This window comes from Pundamilia nyererei, unplaced genomic scaffold (assembly GCF_000239375.1).
Source record: "Pundamilia nyererei isolate P.nyererei 1_Seehausen unplaced genomic scaffold, PunNye1.0 scaffold00089, whole genome shotgun sequence".
Classification (NCBI taxonomy): domain Eukaryota; kingdom Metazoa; phylum Chordata; class Actinopteri; order Cichliformes; family Cichlidae; genus Pundamilia; species Pundamilia nyererei.
In genome coordinates, this window is record NW_005187490.1 from 823,656 (window position 1) to 847,530 (window position 23,875).

A 23,875-nucleotide genomic window follows, 5' to 3' on the forward strand; every position below is an offset into this window, starting at 1 on the left:
CGCAGGACCCTCAAGCTCCCAGGCCTCTGGTAGAGGACCCGAGCTTGAAGGATAAACCGCCCGCAGGGGCGTGCTGGGTGGTTTTTTTAATTTTATACATATCTCTCTCTCTCTCTCTCTCTCTCTCTCTATATATATATATATATATATATATATATATATATTATATATCATGATTATAATAAGCCAGGAAGTATTAAAAGAGAAGTTCAAGGATATCCATTTTTCTTCGCAATAATTCTGTTGTACAGTAATTGACTGCAATTCAGCCAGTGGCACAGCAGGGGGCGCTCTCAGGATAGTTCGCGATGAATAGTGTGTCATTATTATGACACATTTACACCTGCTTCTAGACAAAACAAAACAAAAACCAAAACCCTTCCACATTTAATTTAGTCTTTGCATTTAAATCAGAATTCAAATAAAAAAATATCATGATATCCTTTAGTTTTTCTCACCGTGAAGCAAATTTTGCCCTTAAATCACTAGCATTTCAGTAATGCATGCTGATTGGTGCATTAAAAAATCACATGTGTGAAAGAAACAGCTCTCTGATGTGGTTGAAGATGACGCCTAGAGCCTGACTGATATAAGATTTTGAAGACTGATGCTGATACCAATATTTGCAAAGCTAAAAATTCGATATTGCGATGCTTCAGCCAGCATTTTTTTTCCTTTCAAACACATGAATAAACTGATTTCCCCAACATTCCCCATCTTTTATGCTCTACCTGACTCTGCATGGATCTGCTGATTATGTGTGTTGCCAACAGGAAAGTTGCAGATTGCGCTCTAGTGCACAAACTCTGCAACATCGCCACTCTTAAGGCGTTGAAGGATGTTTTTTCAGTCTCTCCTTTTTTGTTTTTAGCTTTTCATTTACTGGCTGTTACAGCACAGTACAGATAGAGCTGCTGTTATTTAACATCAAGTGAAATTTGCTGAAATTCTCAACCGGCTGTTTTATGTTTAAAATCAGAATATGTATCATATTATCTAAAAATTGAATAAAATACGGCTCTATTCAATCTAGACTATCTTGCGAGGACCCTGTGAGGGCTTTTATGAAATCAAAAGTCTAAAAAGCAGGAATTTTCAATTATACTCACAGTAGTCTGCTTTAATAATGTGTAGATACGCTACCACACAGTTTAAACAGTCAGAAATTTCTAATGTGCGAATGCATCAGTGCAACAACCTGATTGGCTCAAATGATTTCAGTTCATCTGGCTCTCTTTTGGGAAAGACGACAGGATAACCTTCAACTTTGCTGTTACCAAATTCTGCAATGATTTCTTTTCAAAATTGTCTGAATGCCATTTCTCTTTCTTTGACTGCCTCTGACAGTACTTGCCCTCAAGAGGCTAAGGCTGAGTAAACTTGCAGAGAAATGATACATTAACAATGACAAAAAACCCCATCCAAAAACAAAAAAGAGCACACACCTCAAGACAAAAAACTTTTTTTCTTTCTTAATTATACTGAAATTTCCACTCAGCATATGTATGAGATTCTAATTAAATGAGCAGAGAGAAAAACCAAACAAAACAATGCATTTTGCATTTTAAAATGGATTTTCCACTAGTGCATTTTCTTTTTAACTTGTCCCACTTAGAGTGAACTTCTCTTCTATTTCATGCATACTGAACTATTAGACACATAAATCCAGCTTAAATATCAAAAGCACATGTACTGAACTGAGCAAAACAGCTCTACCCAACAGTAATGAACTCAGAATAAAAGCTCATGAAATCAGAGGCTGCTTTGGGATCAAATCACCCCCGTGCTCTTGCTGGCCTGTGTGCCTGTTAGATTGAAAAGCATGCTTCTTAGTTTCAAACTGAACTTCTCCTGTATCTCTATTTTTAAGTGTGCAGCCTGCTCCATGCTGGACCTCCATAATGGAACCAGCTGTGGGGGCAAGATTAGTGATGCAATCACCAAGCTTTTTTTCTTCCCTGCCGTCTCTTATGCACTTGCTAAAACTGCTTCTTTCTGCCCATGAGAACAGTCCAACAAAAGGATATCTTTTTAGATTTTAAAATATTTTTGGAGTCAAGCTTCAACTTCTTTTAATGTATGTTAATGGTATTGAATGCAATAAAATGCAAAAGCAGGATTAACCTAACTAATTTCTTCATCCTTCATGTGCTATGATTCTGCAATGCAAAACAGATGTATTACTAATATGTACACATAGGTGCTGTGCTGTGAGATCCAATCTCCGAGGAAGGTGAGGCACTAATTCACACATGCCTAGTTTCCAGTGTAGCTTCATTCAGGATAATTATGTGCAAGATAAACCAATTATATTATGACTCCCACGAGCACTTCTATGACTCACGTGTGTGTGAAAAAGAGTTGGACGAGAAACATTTAAATAATTTGCAATTTGCTTCATCCGGGCAGGGATGCACCTATTTTTATGTTTGTGTATACATTCTCAGTTACTACTAGCTAGTTTAGTTGTTAACTAGTGTTTTTCTGTTACTGGTTACACTGTTAAAACCTTATATTTGACCTCATGAGAGAAGTCCCAATCCAGGAGGAAGAGTTTAGTGAATTTATTCATAGAGATGGTGCAAGTAAGGGTTGCTTACAGGTAGATGGGCACAGGATCAGATATGTTCCATGACAGCAGGATGGCTGTGTGACTCCCCTGTCGTGGAAGATTTGCAGTCTGACTGCGTGAGAAGCTGCTTCACCCATTATGAAGTTCTTACTGGGAGGTATGATTAAGCAGCTCTAATGTCCTGTAATGCTGTTTCATTGTAGCAGCTATCCAGATGTTGTCATTACTGGGCTATGACAAAGAAAAAAAAGGCAGGTTCATGTTCATGCAAAGTTAAGGGAATATCTCTTTTCCTCTCCTTTCATCCTTTTTGAAGAGTTGTTCCCAACAACAACTTTCAACTTTTGATCAACTGCTAAATTCAAACAGAGCAAAAACGAGGAGATCCAGTCCAGTTTTACTTATAAAGCCTATTTAACCTTCATGTCGCGTTCAGGTCAAGTCTCAGTCAAAACAATGAGCATAGGACACTATTTCAAACTGATATGTTAAGCATTCTTTAAAAAGATCAAAGATTTAGAAGTGGACAATACCAAAAGTTTAATTGTATTCTATGATTTTTATATGATTGTGTAAGATGAGAATGAGCCAGCTGTGATGCCTTATTCTTTCACACCCATGTGGTGCAGAATAACGATCAGATATTATACACTGTGTGTAAAAGTGAAGTCACTGTGACATCACCCATTGGTTATTGAGGTGTTGTGAAGCCTTAAGTTTGGTATTTGAACTCGGAAATGATGAATGAGGGTCCGTAGATGCTCATGTGTGCTAGTCCCACGTCAATGGATAGTCTGCTTTTTCCTTGTTTTTGCCTCTAATACTGGTGGTGGTCAGAGTGCCAGTGTCCGGCAGCCTCGCCTCTGTCAGTGTGCCCCAGGACAGCTGTGGCTACAATGTAGCTTGCTATCGCCAGTGTGTGAATGTGTGTGTGAATGGGTGGATGACTGGATGTAGTGTAAAGCGCTTTGGGGTCCTTAGGGACTAGAAAAGCGCTATACGCAGGCCATTTACCATTTACCATTTAATAAGAAACACATTTTATGAACTCAAACTCATGTTGTTTTTAATAAGACTTATTAGAAAGTAATTACTAGATTATTATATTGCTAGAGATCGAGTGCTGCTGTCTCAGACTTTTGTTTTTACATGTAACAAGAGTAGCTTTGTAAGAAACTTGTGGTCTGCTCAGAAAATGTTGTAACATGCACAAAATTAAATAAAAAATGTAAATAACCCTTATTTGTATAACCGTTTCATGCTCAAATGTACTGCTAACATGAAACAGAGATGCACAATGACCTTTTTAATCATTTAATAAATGACTTGATTTTTTTGTCACACAACAGTTTCTGCCTCTGAATGTTAACATTACTGTTTTATTGTCTTACACTGAACACTAAAACCGGGAGAGACAGATACAATGCAATTCAATTTTATTTATACAGCGCCAAATCACAACAACAGTCGTCTGAAGGCACTTTATATTGTAAGGTAGACCCTACAATAACACATACAGAGAAAAACCCAACAATCATATGACCCCTATGAGCAAGCACTTTGGCCACAGTGGGAAGTAAAAACTCCCTTTTAACAGGAAGAAACCTCCGGCAGAACCAGGCTCAGGGAGGGGCGGGGCCATCTGCTGTGAGTGGTTGGGGTGAGAGAAGGAAAACAGGATAGAAGACATGCTGTGGAAGAGAGACAGAGTGAGAAAGGTGACTGAAGAACAAACACTCAATGCATCATGGGAATCCCAAGCAGCCTACGCCTATTGCAGCATAACTAAGGGAGGATTCAGGGTCACCTGATCCAGCCCTAACTATATGCTTTAGCAAAAAGGAAAGTTTTAAGCCTAATCTTGAAAGTAGAGATAGTGTCTGTCTCCCGAATCCAAACTGGAAGCTGGTTCCACAGAAGAGGGGCCTGAAAACTGAAGGCTCTGCCTCCCATTCTACTTTTAAATACTCTAGGAACAACAAGTAGGCCTGCAGTGTGAGAGCGAAGTGCTCTAATGGGGTGATATGGTACTACAAGGTCATTACGATAAGATGGGGCCTGATTATTTAAGACCTTGTATGTGAGGAGCAGGATTTTGAATTCAGGCAGTGAAGGGAAGCCAATACAGGAGAAGTCTGCTCTCTCTTTCTAGTCCCTGTCGGGACTCTTTCTGCAGCATTTCGGATCAACTGAAGGCATTTCAGGGAGTTTTTAGGACTTCCTGATAATAATGAATTACAGTAGTCCAGCCTGGAAGTAATAAATGCATGAACTAGAGATACAAGTTATAGTCATGGGAACGATGTTCAGCCGAAAGCAGAAAAGCTTTATTTTTCATGCTTTCTAAGAAGAGTGATTGATTAAATGTTAGGAGAAATAGGTTAGGGTTCATTACACCCTTGATTGCATTTTCAAGGTATTGTTGCCAGGCAACATAACATTATTGGAAATTTGGTTTAGAAATCTCTGATGATTTTCTCGAATGAGCCCAATAAAATTAATGTCTCTTCTCTTCTCTGTGAGGTGAATAACACTGATCTTCCTCTTGCAAAACAACGTTGTGCTCAGAAAACCTCAGGTCCTGGCTCACGAGCGAATGTTACGTTGACCTAACTGAACATTGGCAGCAGCCTACTCCAGCAGGATGATGTCTCCTGTCACACCACAAAAGCTATTTGGGATTGGTTTGAGCAGTGCAACAAAGACCTCGGGGCACTGACCTAGCCTCCAGACATCCTGGATCCCAATCTAACACCTCTATCAGCTGGAAGCATCAAAACAAGCTTGAGGCAAAGTCTTCCCCTGCCTCTTAGCTGGACCCTGTTCCTGAGCACGCCATCTGTTTTTACACCACCCCATCTACAACCGTTTACTGCTTGACACTTCAAGACTGTTTTAGAGGATATTATCCCCATTCTTCCCCTTAAACCCTCACTCCTGTGCCATTCCACCCTTTCACCACAGCTATTCTCTCTTATTGACCCACTGCTGACTTGAACGTAGCAGCTTATTGAACTGTACTCAGTACTGTACTCCCTGGAGTGAAGTCAACTGTACATAGAAGAGTTTAATAAGATGACTCAATGCTAAGATCGCTTATTGACAGTGTGAAACTTTACAACACTCAATAAATCGGTTATAACATTGGCTTCGTCCTCAGCTGATTACCATGAAGTTGTAGTCAACAGCAACAACAAAAAAAATTCGACTAAAAAAAAGAATTCACAATTTTTCTAAATGAAATGAGTCTGTCACATAACGTGGCATGCACTTTATTTATTAGCGCTGTGTTTAACAAGCAGCACAAATTCAGGTTTATTTTTCAACATTTCAGCATAAACACCCAAGAACACAAAATACAGATTACAAAAATTCATATGCTGAGTTACCGGAGTGACGTACAGATTGAGATGTATGATTAACACTAACAAATGAAAGCTGTGTTTGTTACTTTCAGCTGTTTGAGTTAAGTTTAAGGATCCGTATGTGTGTCCCCAAAGCAAGAGAGCTACACAGCCAATTACTTCTAATTCAACTCAATTCAAGTTTATCCCAAATCCCAGTAACAGTTGCCTCAAGCTCCTTTCTACTGCTGAGGATTTCCAACATAAAGATTGTGTTTCACCGTCCTGACCAATCCACTATCTGCTGTGTACACCCGAGATGGGGAGGTGTTACACACAGCCACAGTTTTACTGTTTTAGTCTAGGCGGCTGAGCGGTGTTACACGTTTTGCTGTGATATCAGCATAGTGATATATATGGATATATAGGCTAGTTTCTTTGATCTCTTTACAAATATTTAACTTAAGATTCAGTGTCAAATCAAACGTCAGAATTTAGAGTAGTGGTTACTGCACACTTGGATTATTACACTCTTTGATGTTTACGACAAGCCGTGCTCAAATGTTCAAAAACACTAAGACTGATTAATTGTGTTTATATTATGTGTGAATGTGTGTGTAAGTGACAAAATAAAACATGTGATCTAAATACACTTCTAGTATAACCTACTGAAGTTAGATAAGCTATCACACATGCAGAGAATTGTTGCATTGGAAGTTGTTCAGAATCAAAAGAATTTTGTGAAAAGCTCTGATAATTCATTATTTATAATATGATTTCATATATATATATATATATATATATATCTCATGGATATTTAATGCTCAACATTAAATATCCATGGTGAGGCAGCAGAAAGCTAGAAGACCTGAACTCACAATGCAAACAATTTCATAGATCATAGACTTACTTACTTACTGCCAAATTTTACATTAATCTTTGGGTGACTCCACAGATGTGAAAATTTTATGTTTGTCTTCCAATTTTCAACTTATGAACTTAACTAGAGAGACACTGACTGCAGTTTTCTCGGTCAGTTCCAGTTGACCATCCAATGACCATGTGACCAACCAATACAGATTTTTGACTACTCTGATTTTAATTCTGAGAACTGCAACTAACAGCATACACAAACACATTTTTTTTATCTCTTTGATACAAAATATTATTTTAATGACAAATGATTCAGCATTACAATTTCTACCAAACTGCAATAAGTTATGAGATCTTCTCTCCTTTCAAAATAAAATGCTCCGCTACTGGAAAGATTTAAAAACTACTAACTGAAAATGAGTTGCTGTACTCCCACCTTTACCTCACATATTTTGTCTTACCAAACAAAAGCAGAACCAACAGTTCAAAAACAAAACAATGGTCAGTTATTTACATAATTTTCCAGAAGCATATTTTTATATCTTACAATATAACAACCTGGCTGATTTCTGTTCCTGACACTGACGATTAATGGCCAGTTATAATTTGGTCAGATGAGCACATATCAACCAAACACCTGACCAGTCGACCCCGAGACTATAGTCTTTTTGGTTAAAACGAAAAGAATTTAAAGATCAACAGATGATCAGAACTGATCTTTCTTAGAAGATGAAAATTTGTATCAAATCACATGGATATTTATCCAACCAACTGACTAACACTGCCTCTATTCAGCTAGCATGTGTCAGTTATATACAGATATTTATAGACGAAGATATTAAGCTTCAGTGTAGGACGCAAAAATGCTCTCCTGGTGATGCTTACATCAGTACAATAGTGTAATTGCAGGTTATTGTCTGTGTAGGTGTGCTGGATAGTATACAGGACTAAACAGAAATCATCATGACAGTGTTTTATGTGCCCCTGATTGGCGTCTGCTCTATACAGAGACTAAACAGAGGGCGATAATCAGATTTCTTCAGAGGCATAGGGACCTTGGTATCCACTCTTCACCACTAATGCATGCAACCACAGAGATGGTAATGCACCGGAGGAGCAAAAACAAAGCCAATAATAATGAGCCAGAGTAGAAAGTCCCCTAACAGTTAACATCAGTTAGAGTAGTGAATGGCAGGCTTATTTCACAAGAATCGGCCCCACCTAGATTCTACCATGTGCGCTTCACATTACCGTAACGTCTCAGTCATTTTGGGCTGTGGAGAAAATTCAGATGTTTCCTAAAAGATGCCCATTATTTTGTGATTCTACAGCCCAAATTACCAAATCAGTCCAGGCAGCCCGTGTGATACTTAGGTGATAAAGGGTTAAGGTTATTATCAGGATGTATAGAGCTGTTAATGAACTGCAAAATGAAGCAGAGAGAGAGAGAGAAGGCTATGTTTAGACAGCCCTGTGTCTTAAAGGATTCACATTAAACATGATTATTAAATGGTTTGTAGAAAGATATGTCTGATCTACTACAGACCCAGTCTCATTTACATTAGCACCCCCAAATCAACCATATATAATGTACCACTTCCTTTTAAAAGGCTCTGATTGCAAGCTTGTTTCAGCCATCACATAACAAAGACAGATAAAGAGAAACTTTGCATACTGCGAGGCAGAGGTCCTGATTAACGAGGTACTGCTTAGTATACAGTTAATTTGGTCTCACAAAAGTGACATTCTCACAAGATGTGGACAGCTTCAAAGAAAGAAAGGAAGAGGTGGAGAAAACAAACAATACAAAAAAAGAAAACTTGGAAAAAGTTCATACACTGTGTAAAAGCTTTGTGGTTTTGAACAACTGCTAGTTGAGCCATGCTTCTATTTGGATTGTGCTATTAGCTATTAGCTGTTTGTTTGCAGCCTCTGTTAGGCTCAAAGCCTTTTAGATACTTTTGTAACTACTGATGTTTCTCCTTTATCAGCCATTTATCTTACAAAAATCTCTTGGATGGAGTGTCATGAAATTTTGGACATCCAGTCAAATAGTTCAATAGCTGCAAGATACCTGCAAGACACAAAGGTCTGTACAGATATTTAAGGGTCTGTTAGCATGATTCTTAGGCTAATACGCTGACATTTCCAGAAAAAAAATTAATATTTAAACATTGCATTATTCAATTTCTGTACAGTGTTTGCTTAACAAGGGGTAACGTGGTTTATATGTACATGCAAATGTGAGTGACTGTCAAAATAACGTATGTTAAATTAAACATATGAAACTGGCAGGAGCATTCAAGTCTCAAAGTGCTGGAGGCCCTCTTTAAACCTCAATTTCTGCTTATTCTGAGCCTCAAAACAAGTCAGCCTTTCTGAACGGTCGGGCGGCCTTAAGTGTTTTGCTGATTTAAACAACGCCTCATCAAAGAGAGATTTAGTCCAAATCAATAAAAGCAGCCATCTGTGTGTTCACTTTGGGGTTTTAAGCTTCAATTGGTTCAGAGGCAGGAGTACGCCTCCGCCAAGGCTTCTATCAGGACAATCCATTTGCATTGTTGGGCAGTGAAAATCTAACTCTGATCTCTTCTGCTGATGTGCTTCCTGTTGGTAAAGCATTCTGTTTCACAATCTGAAATGCATTGCTTTTTCCCACCATTTCCTGTGCAACGAGTGGTTGATGGGACTCGTGAAGATGCCTTGTGGCTCATTTGCGATTAAAAGTAATAAAGATGTATCCAAATGGCACCTTTCAGGACCAGATTTGCAAAGTACTTGTCATTAAAAGCATCCAGTGAGCAACAAAACAGCAACCAACAAAATCAGTTTGTCAAAACACACCAATCTCTTAATTACTCTTACTATGGGTGTTAAGCTGTTGCCAGGTGCATAATAATTATCATATTTAGCCATTTGTATTAAGCATGAGCCCTAATTCTTTCATTTCCATCATCACTGTTCCTCTTACCATGGCAGTAATGCATTATTGGGGATGACAGTGGATCCAATCTCATCTCTGCTGACTATCAGAGCTGCTTCTATTTCCACTTGAAATACTTTTTTTCTATGAATATCTGATTTTCAGCATGTAGCACCTCTGCTTTTACTTCATGCGAATGAATTTACTGTAGAATATTAATGGCCTCACAGCCTGGAATTCTTTGAAACCCTGCATTCAAACAAAGGTCTAAAACACCATGCATTTCTTTTCTTATTCATTTTTAACTAAATGGCTGAGGCAACATAGACATCATAGACAGGTATACAGAGCATAGACAGGTGGACATAGACACATTCTAAAATATTGTTTTGAAGCCTCAAGATGAGCGTTTCTGTTGTCACCATGTTAGTTCCAAAAGTCGAGATTTCAGGATGGTTGAATGAACTGACAGTGAAACTGCGCGCTCACTTGTCTGCCCTAAAGTGTTAGTGGTCAAGAGTGCAGTTTCATAGCACAGGTAGTTCTCTTTTTTGAAACATGAAATGCTCAATAGTTGCAAAATAGATTCAATTTTTTGTTCAATTTGACCTAAAAAGAGCGACTGGGCCCAAAAACTTGGCATTAAAAGTGTTTATAGAGATCTCGAACTTCTATAGGAGCAGTAGTATTTGCTTTTTAAAACACAGCTATCTCCATGCAGGCTTTTAGGCACTTTTATAGTGGCTTCAATTTAACTGCATCCATGTTTTATACTGTAATGTCAACTTTATGTATCTAGTGTCTAGAGGCACTTATATAGTATATTTATATACTATATAAAGTGCATATAAATATACTCTGAAATCCTTCATGTTTTTCCTTCTTGTCTTCAAAATCATGCAGTCATTTTTTGCAAAATCCATTAACCTATCAATTTTCTACCACTTATGCAGTGATACTGAATTAGGCATATTCAAGCGTGCATTTTTTCAGAATTAAAAAACAAAGAAAAAAATAACATATGAGGTAAAGTAAAAGTCAGGGTGTGCTACAGAGTACCTGTTAGAGTGTGCTCCATGTAGCAGAGCCTCTGTTCTCACAGCAGAAGCCTGGGTTTAATTCTGTCTTCCACTGCAGGCCATTTACTGCATGTCATCCATCACTATCTTACCTTCTGGTTGTTCAGCTGTCACTATCTAATAAAATAAAGTAAAGTCTTTAAAAAATATTAGAAGCAAAAATGGAAGATCAATCCTGTCTAGCTACTTTATTAGTCAAGCAACACAGTGGCTGGAGTCATCCTTCATTGTAACTTTTTCCAAGGGAAAATGAACACAATGTTGTCCAGATAATGACTTATGAAGTCTAATTCTGACAGGAGGAATAAATATATTAGCCTAGGTATGAATTAGGCTACAACGAGAAGCGGTGGGCTGACAGGAAGCATGTTGTACTGCTTTAACATCCACTTCTGCACTGATTGCACTGATATACGCCACCCCTTAAATCCCAGCAGCTATTAGAAACTTTTTAGGTGTACCTGTAATTCCTTTACGTATAGTCACATAAAAAAAAACCTAGAAACCACAACTCAGACAATTATATTAATCAGAACCTCTCTGACCTTTTTTAAATTATAATTGTCAACTTCCTTTAGTGAGGAGTGAGCTTACTGATTAGTGGAGCTCCTGAATCTAATTAACTGCCACCAGCTGTATAGAGCTGAGGCCTTGGCGCGTTGATTGCACCCTGCACGAGAAGCTGACAAGCTGAGACACCCTGTGGCTTTAGAAAGGGCTGTAACAAATGTAACTGGATGAAACCACTAGATCAAAGAACAACAGTGTTTTCAGTATTTAAAAAAAATTCAAATATTGAGCAGAAGTGGGTTTGGAAGGAACACGGTGAGCCTCGAAATCTAACACGGTTGATCTGAGTACAAAATAAAGATATTCTGAGCTGCATTGTGTTTCAGTTTTTTTTAAAAGCAGGATTTTGGGTGTGAAATATCGAAGCAAATGCATCACCTATTTGGCACATCAAAGCCAGAGCACAGCAGAACAAGCTGCACGCTTTGTATTTGTGCCAGGCACTGTGTCGGGGACACATATTGTAGATCATTTTTTTCTGCTTTCAGTTCATCCCAGCTGCTTGCAAAGTGCAGAGCTGTGCACAGGAGGACTGTGTTCTACCTGCCTCATTTCACAAATCATAGTGCTGACTCTGCTCTACTTCTAACGTCCGTGTAATGCAGAGCTTTGTCGACACATTCAGAAAGCTTTATGTTTTACCCGTCTTATTGGACATGGCATGTCCTTACTGTTGTACACCACCACACTGAATTCCAAGTGAAGCAAATAAAATGGGATTAAAGTGCCTTGTCACACCATTAATTTGTTAATATTGCATGGCATTAAGTGTGGATTTTTTTACGTTGTCCCTCTATTTTCATAGGTTCAAAAGTAAGTTTTTCCATTATAATTTGAGTGTTGAATTTAATGTTTAAGCTGGGCGTTCATTTGATAGGTGCTCATGGGAACGTGCAGTTCAAAGATGTCTCGAATCATATGGAGGAGGCTAAAAAAATAAAAATAAAACAAGCCTTTTACGTAAAGAGCAGAAACTTTTAAAGTATCTAAATCCACATTTTTTAACTAAATAATTAACTATTTTAGTAACAGGTTTTGCTCCTTTTCCTTCTTTCGGCACCATTATGTGATGGTGATGGTGACGGTGGGTCGCCCAGTTCAACTGTATTTAAGTAGTGTATCAGTCGCCTGAAGGTGCTTTTATATTGTAAATTAAAGCCCCAACAATCACATGTCGGCCTCTGAACAAGCTTGGCAACAGTGGGAAGAATAATTCCCTTTAAACAGAACCATGCTTGGGGGGCAGGGAGGCTGCCCCTTTCCTTCTCGCCTACATAATGGGAGGTTCCCAGCAGACTAGGCCTTTTGCAGCATAACTAAGGAAAGATTCAGGGTCACCTGATCCAGCCCTAACTATATGCTATAAAGCAAAGTTTTAAGGCTAATCTTAAAAGTAGTGGGAGCTGGTTCTGCCTTGCATTTATAACTTTATCTCCAAACTGATCAACCGGACGTGTTCCTCTGATGCACTCATCTCTAGTCTTGTCCATCCTGGGAACTCACAATGAAAATCTTTTTCATCATCAACACTACCATGTTCAGCTCTTCCTAATGTCTGTATCATCTCCAAGCAATACATCATAGCAGGTTTCACTACCCTGCAAACCTTTTTCAGTCTTGCTGCCATCCGTCTGTCACAAATCACACCTGACACTCGTCTCCACCCAATACGCCCAGCCTTCACTCTCTTCTTCACCTCTCTTGTGCACTGCCTGTTGCCTTTGATGGCTGACCCTAGGTATTTTAACTCATCTACTTTTACTACCAGTGACAGGCTTAGAAAAAAAAATTAAAAGCACTCACTTGGAGAGTCAAAATTCAAAACTCAGAGGCGCCTTTGTGATTGTAAATACAGAGGATTTACCCACAAAATGTAAACTGTGACTAGGTTTTGGTAAGAAAAAGGTCAAATTAGGCTTTAAGAAAACTTTAAATGCATGTCCAGTTCTGGAGAAAGAACTGCTTATCGTTACTGAAACTACCAGAATCAAATGATAAAAGACAGTAGGGAGAAGGAAAGGTTTGTGATCTACAGCACATCATCACGTCATCTATCAAACACGATGAAGACAGTGTTAATTCATGGCTGTCGGAGGAACTGGGTCACTGGGATCATGATGGAAGTAGCAGAATTCTTGAGTGTATAAAGCTGTTCTGTTTGCTCAGATTCAGGGGGATAAAGTAATATGACACATGGATAATAAAACAAAACATAGGGGCAAAAATAAGTGGTAAATCTTAAGATTGCTTAGATGAAAGCAGTAAAGAAATTAAATATGTGCTTATATTAAACTCATCAACAGGATTCTTCTTATTTCCTACTTATTTGCATTCAAATTTCAGCCTTGATTAAAACTGCAGGGAGTCTGGAAAGTTAAAAAAAAAGATAAATTCTCTTTAAAATGGTCTTCACTGTCACAGCAGCTTGTTCCTTCAGTGTTTGCGTTCTGCAAGCTGAAAACCTCCATGAGTGAAAGTGTATTTGCATCATGCATCTTGCACAGTGATATCGTATTGATCTAATGTGGCACTAGGTATAAAGGTCAGCAATATTAACGCAGCGGGTAATGAGTGTACTAATGTCTGCAATCGACATGTTGGATGCAACCTATCCCTACGTGATGCTACAGTGATGTGTTATAGCTGTAGTGAAGGTAAACAACAGCAACAACCTGATTGAAACTGGCACAAAGTTGATCCTGAGCACATGGTGACCATGTTCACATTCACTGGCTTTGTTGAAGAAGCCAATTATAGTTGTTGCTAAGGAAACCATTCAGAACTGAAATCTCTGTATCTCGTGCCACTTAATGTCCTATAACCTGACTCGATGAAGGTAGCATCTCCAAGGTAAATCATTAGTTGTGTAGCATAATTAACCAGTGTGCACATTCTTTTTTTAATCTATATTTTTGGGGGGCATTTTTGCCTTTACTGGATAGTGACAGTGAAGACAGACAGAGGGGAAGACACAGCAAAAGGTCACAGGTCAGACATGGGGAATTCTGGGCAGGTGGTCACTTGCTCACCCACTAAGCTAAACCAGCACCCCACTGGGCACTTTGAATAACACAGGTACATAAGGACTTTATGAAAGTGATTTTCCATTTGTCATGATACTGCTTTTATTCCTAAGTGATTACAGTACATAACTGTTTTTTGATTAGGTATCAAAATACTCATTTACAATAACAGGCCAGTTTACATCTTGTTAGTACTGGGTCGGACTCCCCTTTATCTTTAGAACTGAGACCTGGTGACTGTGGAGGCCATTTGAACTGACTGAGGTGGCTGTGGTTTAGATAAAAGCACTGTATGAATGCGTGTGTGATTGGGTGACTGAGACTTCTAGTAAAAGCTCTTTTAGCGCTCAAGTTAAGTAGAAAGCTGCTGCCTAAGTATCCGTCCATTTACCATTGCCATGTTCAAGAAACTCGTTTGGGATGATTTAAGCTTTGTAACATGGCATCCTGTCATGCTGGAAGCAATCATGCAAAGCAGGGATAGACATGTTCAGCAACAATACTCAGGTAGGTGTTTAAGCAATACTCAGTTGGTACTAAGGGGCCTAAAGCATTGCCAAGAAAACATTTCCTACACCACCATCACCATGTTTATGCCAAATGTTGACCTTACAATCCAAATGTGTAAGCAGAAAGTGAGACTTATCAGATCTTCTATTGTTTAATTTTTGTTGAGTCTGTTTGCTGTGCTTCACAGGAATGTCACCGGGTGTGATCATCTGCTGTTGTAGCCCATCTTCTTCATGGTTTAACATGATGTGAATTCAGAGAATTCTGCATACCTTATTTGTAATGAGTGTTTTGTTGAGTTACTGTTCCATTTTTTTCTTGAGAACTGCTGCTCACTGGATAGTTTCTCTTTTCCAGATCATTCTCTGTAAACTCTAGAGGTGGTTGTGCGGGAAAATCTAGTAGATCAGTTGCTTCTCAAATACTCAGACCAGCACCAACAACAATGTCGGCGTTCAAAATCACTTAAATCACCCAATGCTTGGTTTGAACACGTCTACATGTCTAAATGCACAGAGTTGCTGGTGATGAGGATGGTTAGATATTTGCATCCAGTAGCCAATAAGCGTGAAATAAAAGCTTTATTTATAAATATTTATAATAAAAGACTAATTATATGTATTACTTAGAAAATATGGGGTGTTGTGTGCAAATCACTTTCACAGTGTGAAAAAACTCATCTAAATGTTTTTCAAAACTTCAGGATGCTGTTTTCATCTGTGTGCTTAGAACCCGTTTCTGCTAAATTGATTTCAAATATTTCTACATAAATCATTCTGCAAGGCTGCTTTCCTCAGTGATTCTGTATAAAGTAAAAGTAGAAGTTGAAATAAGTTGCACAGTACAATGCAAAGAAAAACATCAAGTACTAAACTCTAATGGCATCCATAAATGAGCTGATCTAACCCTGGTTTAAGCATTCTCTGCTGTACTGTTAAGAGAAGCTCTTAGCTCTGCTTAGCAGGAACGACAAATAATAAACACTGTTAAAGAAGAATGGGTTCACGACCACAGATGAAATGTAATATAAACATGGCTTTCGGCAACTGTTAAAAATGTAGAACAGATTCTTGCTCATGTGATGGCATGCCACTGGTACACAACTACTGCAGACATTGTGAATGCTGAGTTTATCACTGCTATTGTTCAAGCATAATCAAGGCTGCAGGGCATTGTACTGAGCAAGGAGCCTCAAAATTTCAGACCTTTGTTTTTGTGCGAGTTTGATTCAAAATGACTTGCAGGAAGAAAAAAAGAAAAAGAAAAAAAGGAAGATCCACAGCGCTCAGTCGTGCCTCTAAGTTTTCCTCTTTAAAGCATCTTATCTCAGCAGACATTCTTAGCCAAGCTTTTAGATGAGTTTGAAAAGGCTGCTTCACAAGAAAGAGGTATCAACAAACATTATCTCTCTGAAGCTACAGGGTGCTATTACCTAGCAGATAAGAGGCAAACTCTCTCCTTAGCTAATGGACGACAACATTTTATCCAGTTGTCTCAAACGTCCATCAATCACTACTGCAGTCTGGAAATAAATATTGCATATTTTATGTGGTCCATACAGATGGAAATACAGAACAGATGCCCTGTAAACAGAGGGATACACAGGGATATTACAATTTTTAATGGCTGAAAACAGCACTGATGAGGACTGTGAGACAAAGAAATAAACTTGTGGCCAATAACCCTAAAACAATGAGTGAGAGACATTAAAATGCATTGCAGTGCGGAACCACAGTTTGGATAATCATTCTCTGTGGGTTTGTCACAACCAGAGACCCTTTCAAGTTTGCTTTAAGAACTGAAGCATTTGCGTCATTGTTTATTTAATGCCCTAATTGTTAATTTAACAATTGTTAATTTAATTGTTAATTTAACGATAAAAATATAAAACAATACCTAATTTGACAATTTCTGTTTGCACAATGGAACCCACCAAAATCCAGGTGTTTCACATTAAACCTCCTCATTGACATTCGGTCTGAATTTTAAGATGCGTAAACATGTAAATGTGAATAACCATGCTCCTGGTTATGGCTGTTTGGACCCTGCACAACCTTCTGTGCTTTGGTTTCTGGGTCATATTCAGAGCCCCTCACTCATGCAGAAGTCCGGTCAGTTTGTCAGATATTTTCCCAGCACAATTTGAGCCCCTTAGTACGAACTGAGCATGACTTCAGTGCCACAGCCTGCCTGTTTATTCAGCTAACCATGTAAATTCCTTCATGACTACAGTGTACCATGTCACAAAGCTCAACTAGCCAGTTTCACCAGGGAACTTGGTACTAACTAGGTGTGCCTAATGAAGTGACCAGTTAGCATAGATGTGTACAAGTCATGTAATGTGATATAAGATATGATAATACACTTATGCTTATACTTATGTATACAGTTGTTTGCCTGTATACATTTTCTGCAGCCTCCGTTGGCTCTCAGTGGCACTCCCGCTACTTTATGTAAGCTGTATTTTCTTAAAGCATCTTTTATTTACTACAGCTTCAAAGGCAGCTGGGCTTTATTTGAAGCAAGCTTTTGTTATTATTAGTATGTGATTAGTGTATGCAGTGTATGTATCCTCCACTAGACAAACTCTCGTTTTTCAGCATTATGCTGTTAACACTAATTCAACAGTTCGGTGTCCATTTCAAATTAAAAGCCCTCTTATGTTTCTGTGCATTTAACAGACCAGGCAGTGTCTGGCCACAACACATTCCTGCACATGTTTTCCTGACTGTAGGTTATTTGCAATTATTTATACATTGGTTTGTTCACCTGCAAAATATCCATCCATTGCACACCTATAATTATGTGTGTTGCACTGAAAGTGTCAGTTGTTAGATTTGTGCATTTGGATTTTTAAAAAAAGAATGAGTGACATCTTTCCACATTTTCTTCTATCTATTCAGTTTTTAAAACATCCTAACAAGAGGAAAGATTATATGACTGTTGAAAAAGAATTATAATTAATAATAATAATTTATTAGAATTAGGTAATAATTTAAATGGGTCATCTCTCCCTGATCATTTTTTCCCTTTCAAGATTGTTTAGAATATTTTGATGTGGCCTTTTAGCACCTTATCAACATGGTAATGTATCTCTGTCTAATTGCTGGGATTTTTGGATAGTTCATTAAACATATTTTTTTCTTAAACTTTAGCCTACTATGAGAAAATGTTATATTTTCTTTTTTAACTTTGCATTCTTAATAAACACAGTCTGTCCTCCGTAGGGAGCTTGGTTTATCTGTGCCATTTTTTCACAGGCAAAGCTGCGTTCACCATTCGCTGAGCATCTCCGCCTCCTTTTTCTCTTCCATCTCTAGATGTATCGGTGAGCCTGTTGTCTCTGCTGGTGACCACCTGTGGTCTGGCTCTCTTCAGCGTCTCCCTCTTTGTCTCATGGAAGCTGTGCTGGGTGCCACTAAGTGGTCGTTTCCTCCCAGATGTCCTCAAGGGGGCACACTTCTTGGGAGGAGACCAACAACCTGTCCTCACAGAGGTAAGGAGGAAGAGCAGGGTTAATTACTTGTATGAGCAACATTTAGTTTTAATGGGAATATCATGTAAACAGAAAGGAGCAGTAAAATCATTTTTTTTAAAGAATACTTTTCTTTGAATTTGCCAGTATTGAATTTCACAGTACAGATGCAGATAGGAAACCAGGGGTCACAAGAGGATATCACATGCAACCAACGTCATATTCGGCCAAAATCCAACCCGGTTGTTACAGTGATATGGTGTGCATCTTGGACAACCAGATACTCCAAAAATCTCCAGTGAAAATTGTATTTCACTTTGTCTTAATGGCGCTTTTTTGTATGTAATCAGTCTACTTGCACTGCAAGATTACTCCTAAAATAATACGGCCTTTATAGAATATGATTTGTATAAAACTCTTATACAACACAGTTTAATACTTGATATTGTACTTATGTTGTCAAACTGTAATGATGTTGTTAGATAGCCACTGCCAAATTAGAATTAAAATCCATTTTAAAGGTCATACTACAACCTCATACTGCAATATTTCTCTCAAGCCCAAAGAGCTGCTCAGCTAATTGGTACACGATGACAACCTGAACTGAAATGCTGCTGATTGCAAGCAGGTGTTATCTATATCATCAGTGTCGCTTCTGCAGCTCTGCTACTGCCAGCCTTGTCTTTCTACATTGAGTTTACCTTTGACAATTATAGTCACAGTTGTGCCAGTGTAACAAACGGGGACACTAAAGCGGTCGCGCCAGAATGTCGTGCTAAAAAGAAAGATTCTTTAAAATACAAGGGGGAGCAAGCGAGTCAGATACCACGGGCACAGAGATGAAGCAGGTCTGATCAGAAACAGTTTATTACTAGTCCAGAAAACACCAATAAAAACCACCTTAAAAACACACACGATAGAAATATTATTGACAGATAAAGCCCCCCCAGCTAAAACCCAATGCTAAAGCTAGTAAAAATACAATTCTCTACATTTACTAAAATCCCCTGATGTAATGTCCCACAACCCTTGATGCATTATGGGTCCACCAGCAGGCCAGAGATTCCCTTGCATGAGTTGGGTCCATGCCAGCCCTGTCTTAGGCCGACAAGGAGGAGCCTCCTATCCCCCCCTTGTCCACTCACTGGGCCCACCACATCCCAGCCCAGCTTCCATTTCGCACCGGAATCCTCCACGCGATGCCACCATGGATCCCCTCGCATCAGCACCCTGCAAATACACAAATAGGGGCCAGAAAACTCGTCCCGGAAGAGACCCTGGCCTATAGCCATGGCAACCCTTTCCCAGCACAGCTGCACCCAGCATATGACAGTGGGGAAAGCGTTACTCACATATGCCCATGTGCAGCCAGTCCACAGTGGATAAAAACCATGTCACATAAAACACTAAAAGCAACAGAAACAGAATAAAACCATGCAAATAAAACGACACTCATAAATAAACACTAAAAATCAGAATAAAACCCATATACAAGATATACACAAATTTCCACTGTGTGACACCAGCTCACATGTGGCATGGAATGGAAATAACCAGGTTCTGGGATCAGTGCAACTGCTGTACTTTTTGCACATTGGCAATAGACAGATAAGCTGGAAAAGTTGAAAACCCTTTATAAACCCATCCAACTTTCTCTATAACTATATAACTAACTATACTATGTTGGAATTTTTACGTGAGAATGCAGATACCCAAGGTAATGTATAAAACGGTTCAGGGCTACAGCTATCTTCTGATATATTCTAGATATTAAAAATGTAATGAAAAGCATAAATTATGTAATGCTATTGCCATGATATAGATATGACTATGAAAAGTGGTTTGTGGTCTACTTTTGCTGACAAATGTGTCACATCCAATCTCTACAAAACAAACAACTCACATGAGACTAACCTGTTAACATTGGTGCTAACGAAGAAGCACACGTGTCATGCACAGGTACAAGAAGCAGTGTCTCTGAGAGTCTACTCTTTTGAATGTTTTGTTGGGCTTGTTGAAGCTGTTGGGACTGGGAAGTGTAACCTTATCATTCTCCTTGGTCTGTAGAGTTTTTTCACTTAAAATAATTCCAGCTCTACTCAACTTTTACATGACTAAAGATCTAATCACCCAGAGTGATCCAAAATGTCCTGTTCTCTATTAATGGCCTTAAAGAGAGAACTTAGTAATAGGGTTGCCAACCGTCCCTTAAAATACGGAATCGTCCCGTATTTCGAAACAAAAGTACACGTCCCGTATTGAGCTAATAAGGGACGCACTTTGTCCCGTAATACAGTGAGAATCAAAAGTAGTCTATAAATGTTAATGGAATTAACGCTTTGTTTGAAAACATAATTCCCAGCCCCTCTCCTGCTTTGTGACCAATGAGCTGACAGCACACTTATGACAATTCGAGTATGACAATTCAGATTACCGCTCATCTCATTGGTCGAGGAAAGGTCGCTTGCGGAGAAAATACCGGAAGACAACAGGTGACCACAACAAGAAGCATGGCCAACAGGGAAACAAACGCCGACACTGCGGTGCAAGTCTCGGATGACAGTACACCTAAAGCTGGGCAGACACTGTGCGATTTTTTTCAGTCGCGATATTCAGCTCCTGCTCAAACTGCACGATTGACTCGCAGGGGTTAGAAGTTGGTAGGTCACGATGCAGGTCTCACACTATACCGCCCGATGCTCTGATGCGACCTGAGAGCTCACACTGTGCGTCCATAAAATTAAGGTTATAACAGAAAATCTGTCGCTCGCTCTCTCTGTCTTTCACTCACACAGACACACCACCACCATCAACTTTGCTAAATTGCTAATGAAAAACATGATCAGGCAGCTGTGATTGAGCAGCAGTGTAAATCCAACTATTTTCACGGTTGTTGTGGTCGTGATCATTTTGTGATGCCACATCGAAAAGGCTCGGATGAGCTTTCCAAAGTTCTACAAGTTGTGCCTCCATCGCTTGTGTCCAGATCACACGCTGCACAGCTGCTGTGCTGCTCCGTCTTTTTCACCGACGTTTACGTGTTTGCGCGTGAGCAGTGTGAGCGGCTGTGGTGAGACCCTCACGAGCGATTGATGATCGGGAGCTGGTCGTGAGGTGTTAATCGCTTCTCGTTACCCCACGTATACTACACGACGCACGATGAAGGCCAAAATCGGTCCCATCACCAAATCGGCCGCACGACTCAAAAATCGTCTCAAAATGGGCCAAAAATCGCACAGTGTAAGCCCAGCATTAGAGCAGCAATGTTTGTTCCCCTCAGAGAAAGGGAAGAATGGGAAAAGGAAAACACCTGGTTGGAAAAAGTTAATATGGGCATGTGCAGTGAATATCAGCGCTATGTGGCCAGAAGTGTGATAATATAACTTATTTTGTGTAATAAACAACTGCAAGGATAGATGATTACAACAAATTGATGACTAATACATAAAAGTAATACATAGGTGAATAATGATGATGAGTTAAGATGCGTAATCATGGGAACAAGCGGGTTTACAAACAGGAGCAGCTGATTAGCATTAGAAAAGCTGGAATACCTCAACTGAAGCCAATTGTACTAAATGCACTAAATGTGCACTGTTACAAGAATGTTTTTCTTTCTATTATTTTCTATTATTTTAAGTTAAGCAGGACAAAGTTCTTTTAAAGAAAGATTTACTTATATTCTCAAAAGTTAAGCATGACAGGCTTCTGTTTAAGAAAGAGACCTGTTTTATTGTGTTAATGTTGTTATTTTGAGCTAAAAATAAATGGCTAAATGATCACTTGTTTCACATGTGTTCATATCACAAAGAATAGAATATGCATCTGCTTAAATCAACTTCAAGTCAAATGGATAAAAAAAACAATTTCACACACAAAAAAAGAGCTAGAAAATTCACCACACTGGGAAGGGTGAAGACAACTGGGTTGCCCGGCCCTGGCCACGAGGTGTCCCTTATTTATTTTTCAGGGAGTTGGCAACCCTACTTAGTAACATAGTTTTGCATCTGTTTCAAGCAGTTGTGCTATTTGAACTATGTATAATTATACACACAAACAGGAAGCCCTTTTTATAATGTGTATTTTCTATTTGACTGGGGTTTTCTGCTTGGCATTGAACTGGTGCGAGTACACTGCCACCACTACTTTCAAATTGTGTACAAATTTCATCCTGAGTGTTTGTCGTCTGAGCTATGTTAGCGCAAAGGGAAGCTAAAACAATTGTTTGCTTAATCAATCAAAGCTACAGTCAAAAGATTTGCTTCTTTTTTGGTGGTTGTCTGCCAACTTTACAGCGATGATAAGATCCCAGAAACTTAGGAAAGACTTATTGGACTGTCCTTGAACTATTTTTTATTTCATCTAGTTCTAATGCTAAGCTAACAACCTTGCAGATATCAATCTCTTTATTTGACTGTTGCCATGCACTTATTTTTTTACTTATTTTCCAAGAAGGGCAGTCTTTAGAGCTTCATATTATAACATTTTAACCGTGATTAGTGGCAGTCGCGCTACAGGAATAAGTCTACAACAGAAACATATCATGTTTCAAAAAAGTACATGTCTTTTAAAAATTTTTTTTATCTTAAAATAAGAAAAAGGATAATGACTCAAGTATTTAAAGAGCTGGAAGCATTTCAGGTTTAAGGCACTTCTGTTTAAAAATACAGCCAAGAAATTAATTTAACAGTCCAACTAAGCATTCCCACATTATATTTTTTTAATAGCATGCAGTAATGCAGACACTGATGTGTGCTGTGCAGGTGGACGGGGAGGAAAGGGAATACAGTGAAGATGGCTGTGTGAAGGAGCCTTCGGGGCCCCCTTCGGGTGTGCCTGTCCCGGAGTCGGCCTTGAAGATAAGCCACACATCACCTGACATCCCACTGGAGACGCAAACTAAGGTGGAGAAAAACCATGCTCACACTCTGGCCAGGGACAGGGTTCAGAGACAGATTACTGAACCTACCTCTTCTGTACGGTAAGTAGTTCTTAAAACTGTTGTCCAGTATTTAGTGTTGCTGACAGGTTAAATACAGATGACAGACAGAGTTCAGAGATTCTTAATTAGGAAAGTGACAGTATACATCAGGGATGTGTGCTACAAAGCAAGTTCGGGATATCCAGGATACCTTTTTCTTAACTTTCTTAACTTTTTCACTTACCCTGTTGGTTCTTTCATACCAAATGTTAACTTCCAACGTGACATCATTCATTCAACTAATGCCAGGTGAAGCTTCACATCAGCTGTGATTACACTACGACATCCTTAGCATAGAAATAAAGGTGTTTTTAATATTTATTGATGCGTATCTGGGAACAACAGACTGTATATAGTTTGTCAGAACTACAGGACCTATTACTGTCAGTGAAACTATATCTTTGGAATCTTTAAGGAACGGTGACAATATTTAGTTTTTTATATTTTGCTCTCATTTCTCAAAAATAACTCCCTCCAGAACATTTTACATGTGCAGTATAAGTTATCAAGGAAAATTTGTACCAA

At 38.9% G+C, this 23,875-nt stretch overlaps 1 protein-coding gene across 1 annotated transcript in view; it reads left to right on the top strand.

Annotated features, from left to right (window-relative positions):
* syt9b (synaptotagmin IXb) overlaps window positions 1-23,875 on the top strand; it is a 68,775-nt gene that overhangs the window by 10,784 nt on the left and 34,116 nt on the right. Inside the window, exons 2-3 of the mRNA XM_005739089.2 lie at window positions 18,215-18,390; window positions 23,133-23,350. Coding sequence (XP_005739146.1) covers window positions 18,215-18,390; window positions 23,133-23,350 — 394 coding nt within the window. The remainder of the gene's footprint in view (window positions 1-18,214; window positions 18,391-23,132; window positions 23,351-23,875) is intronic.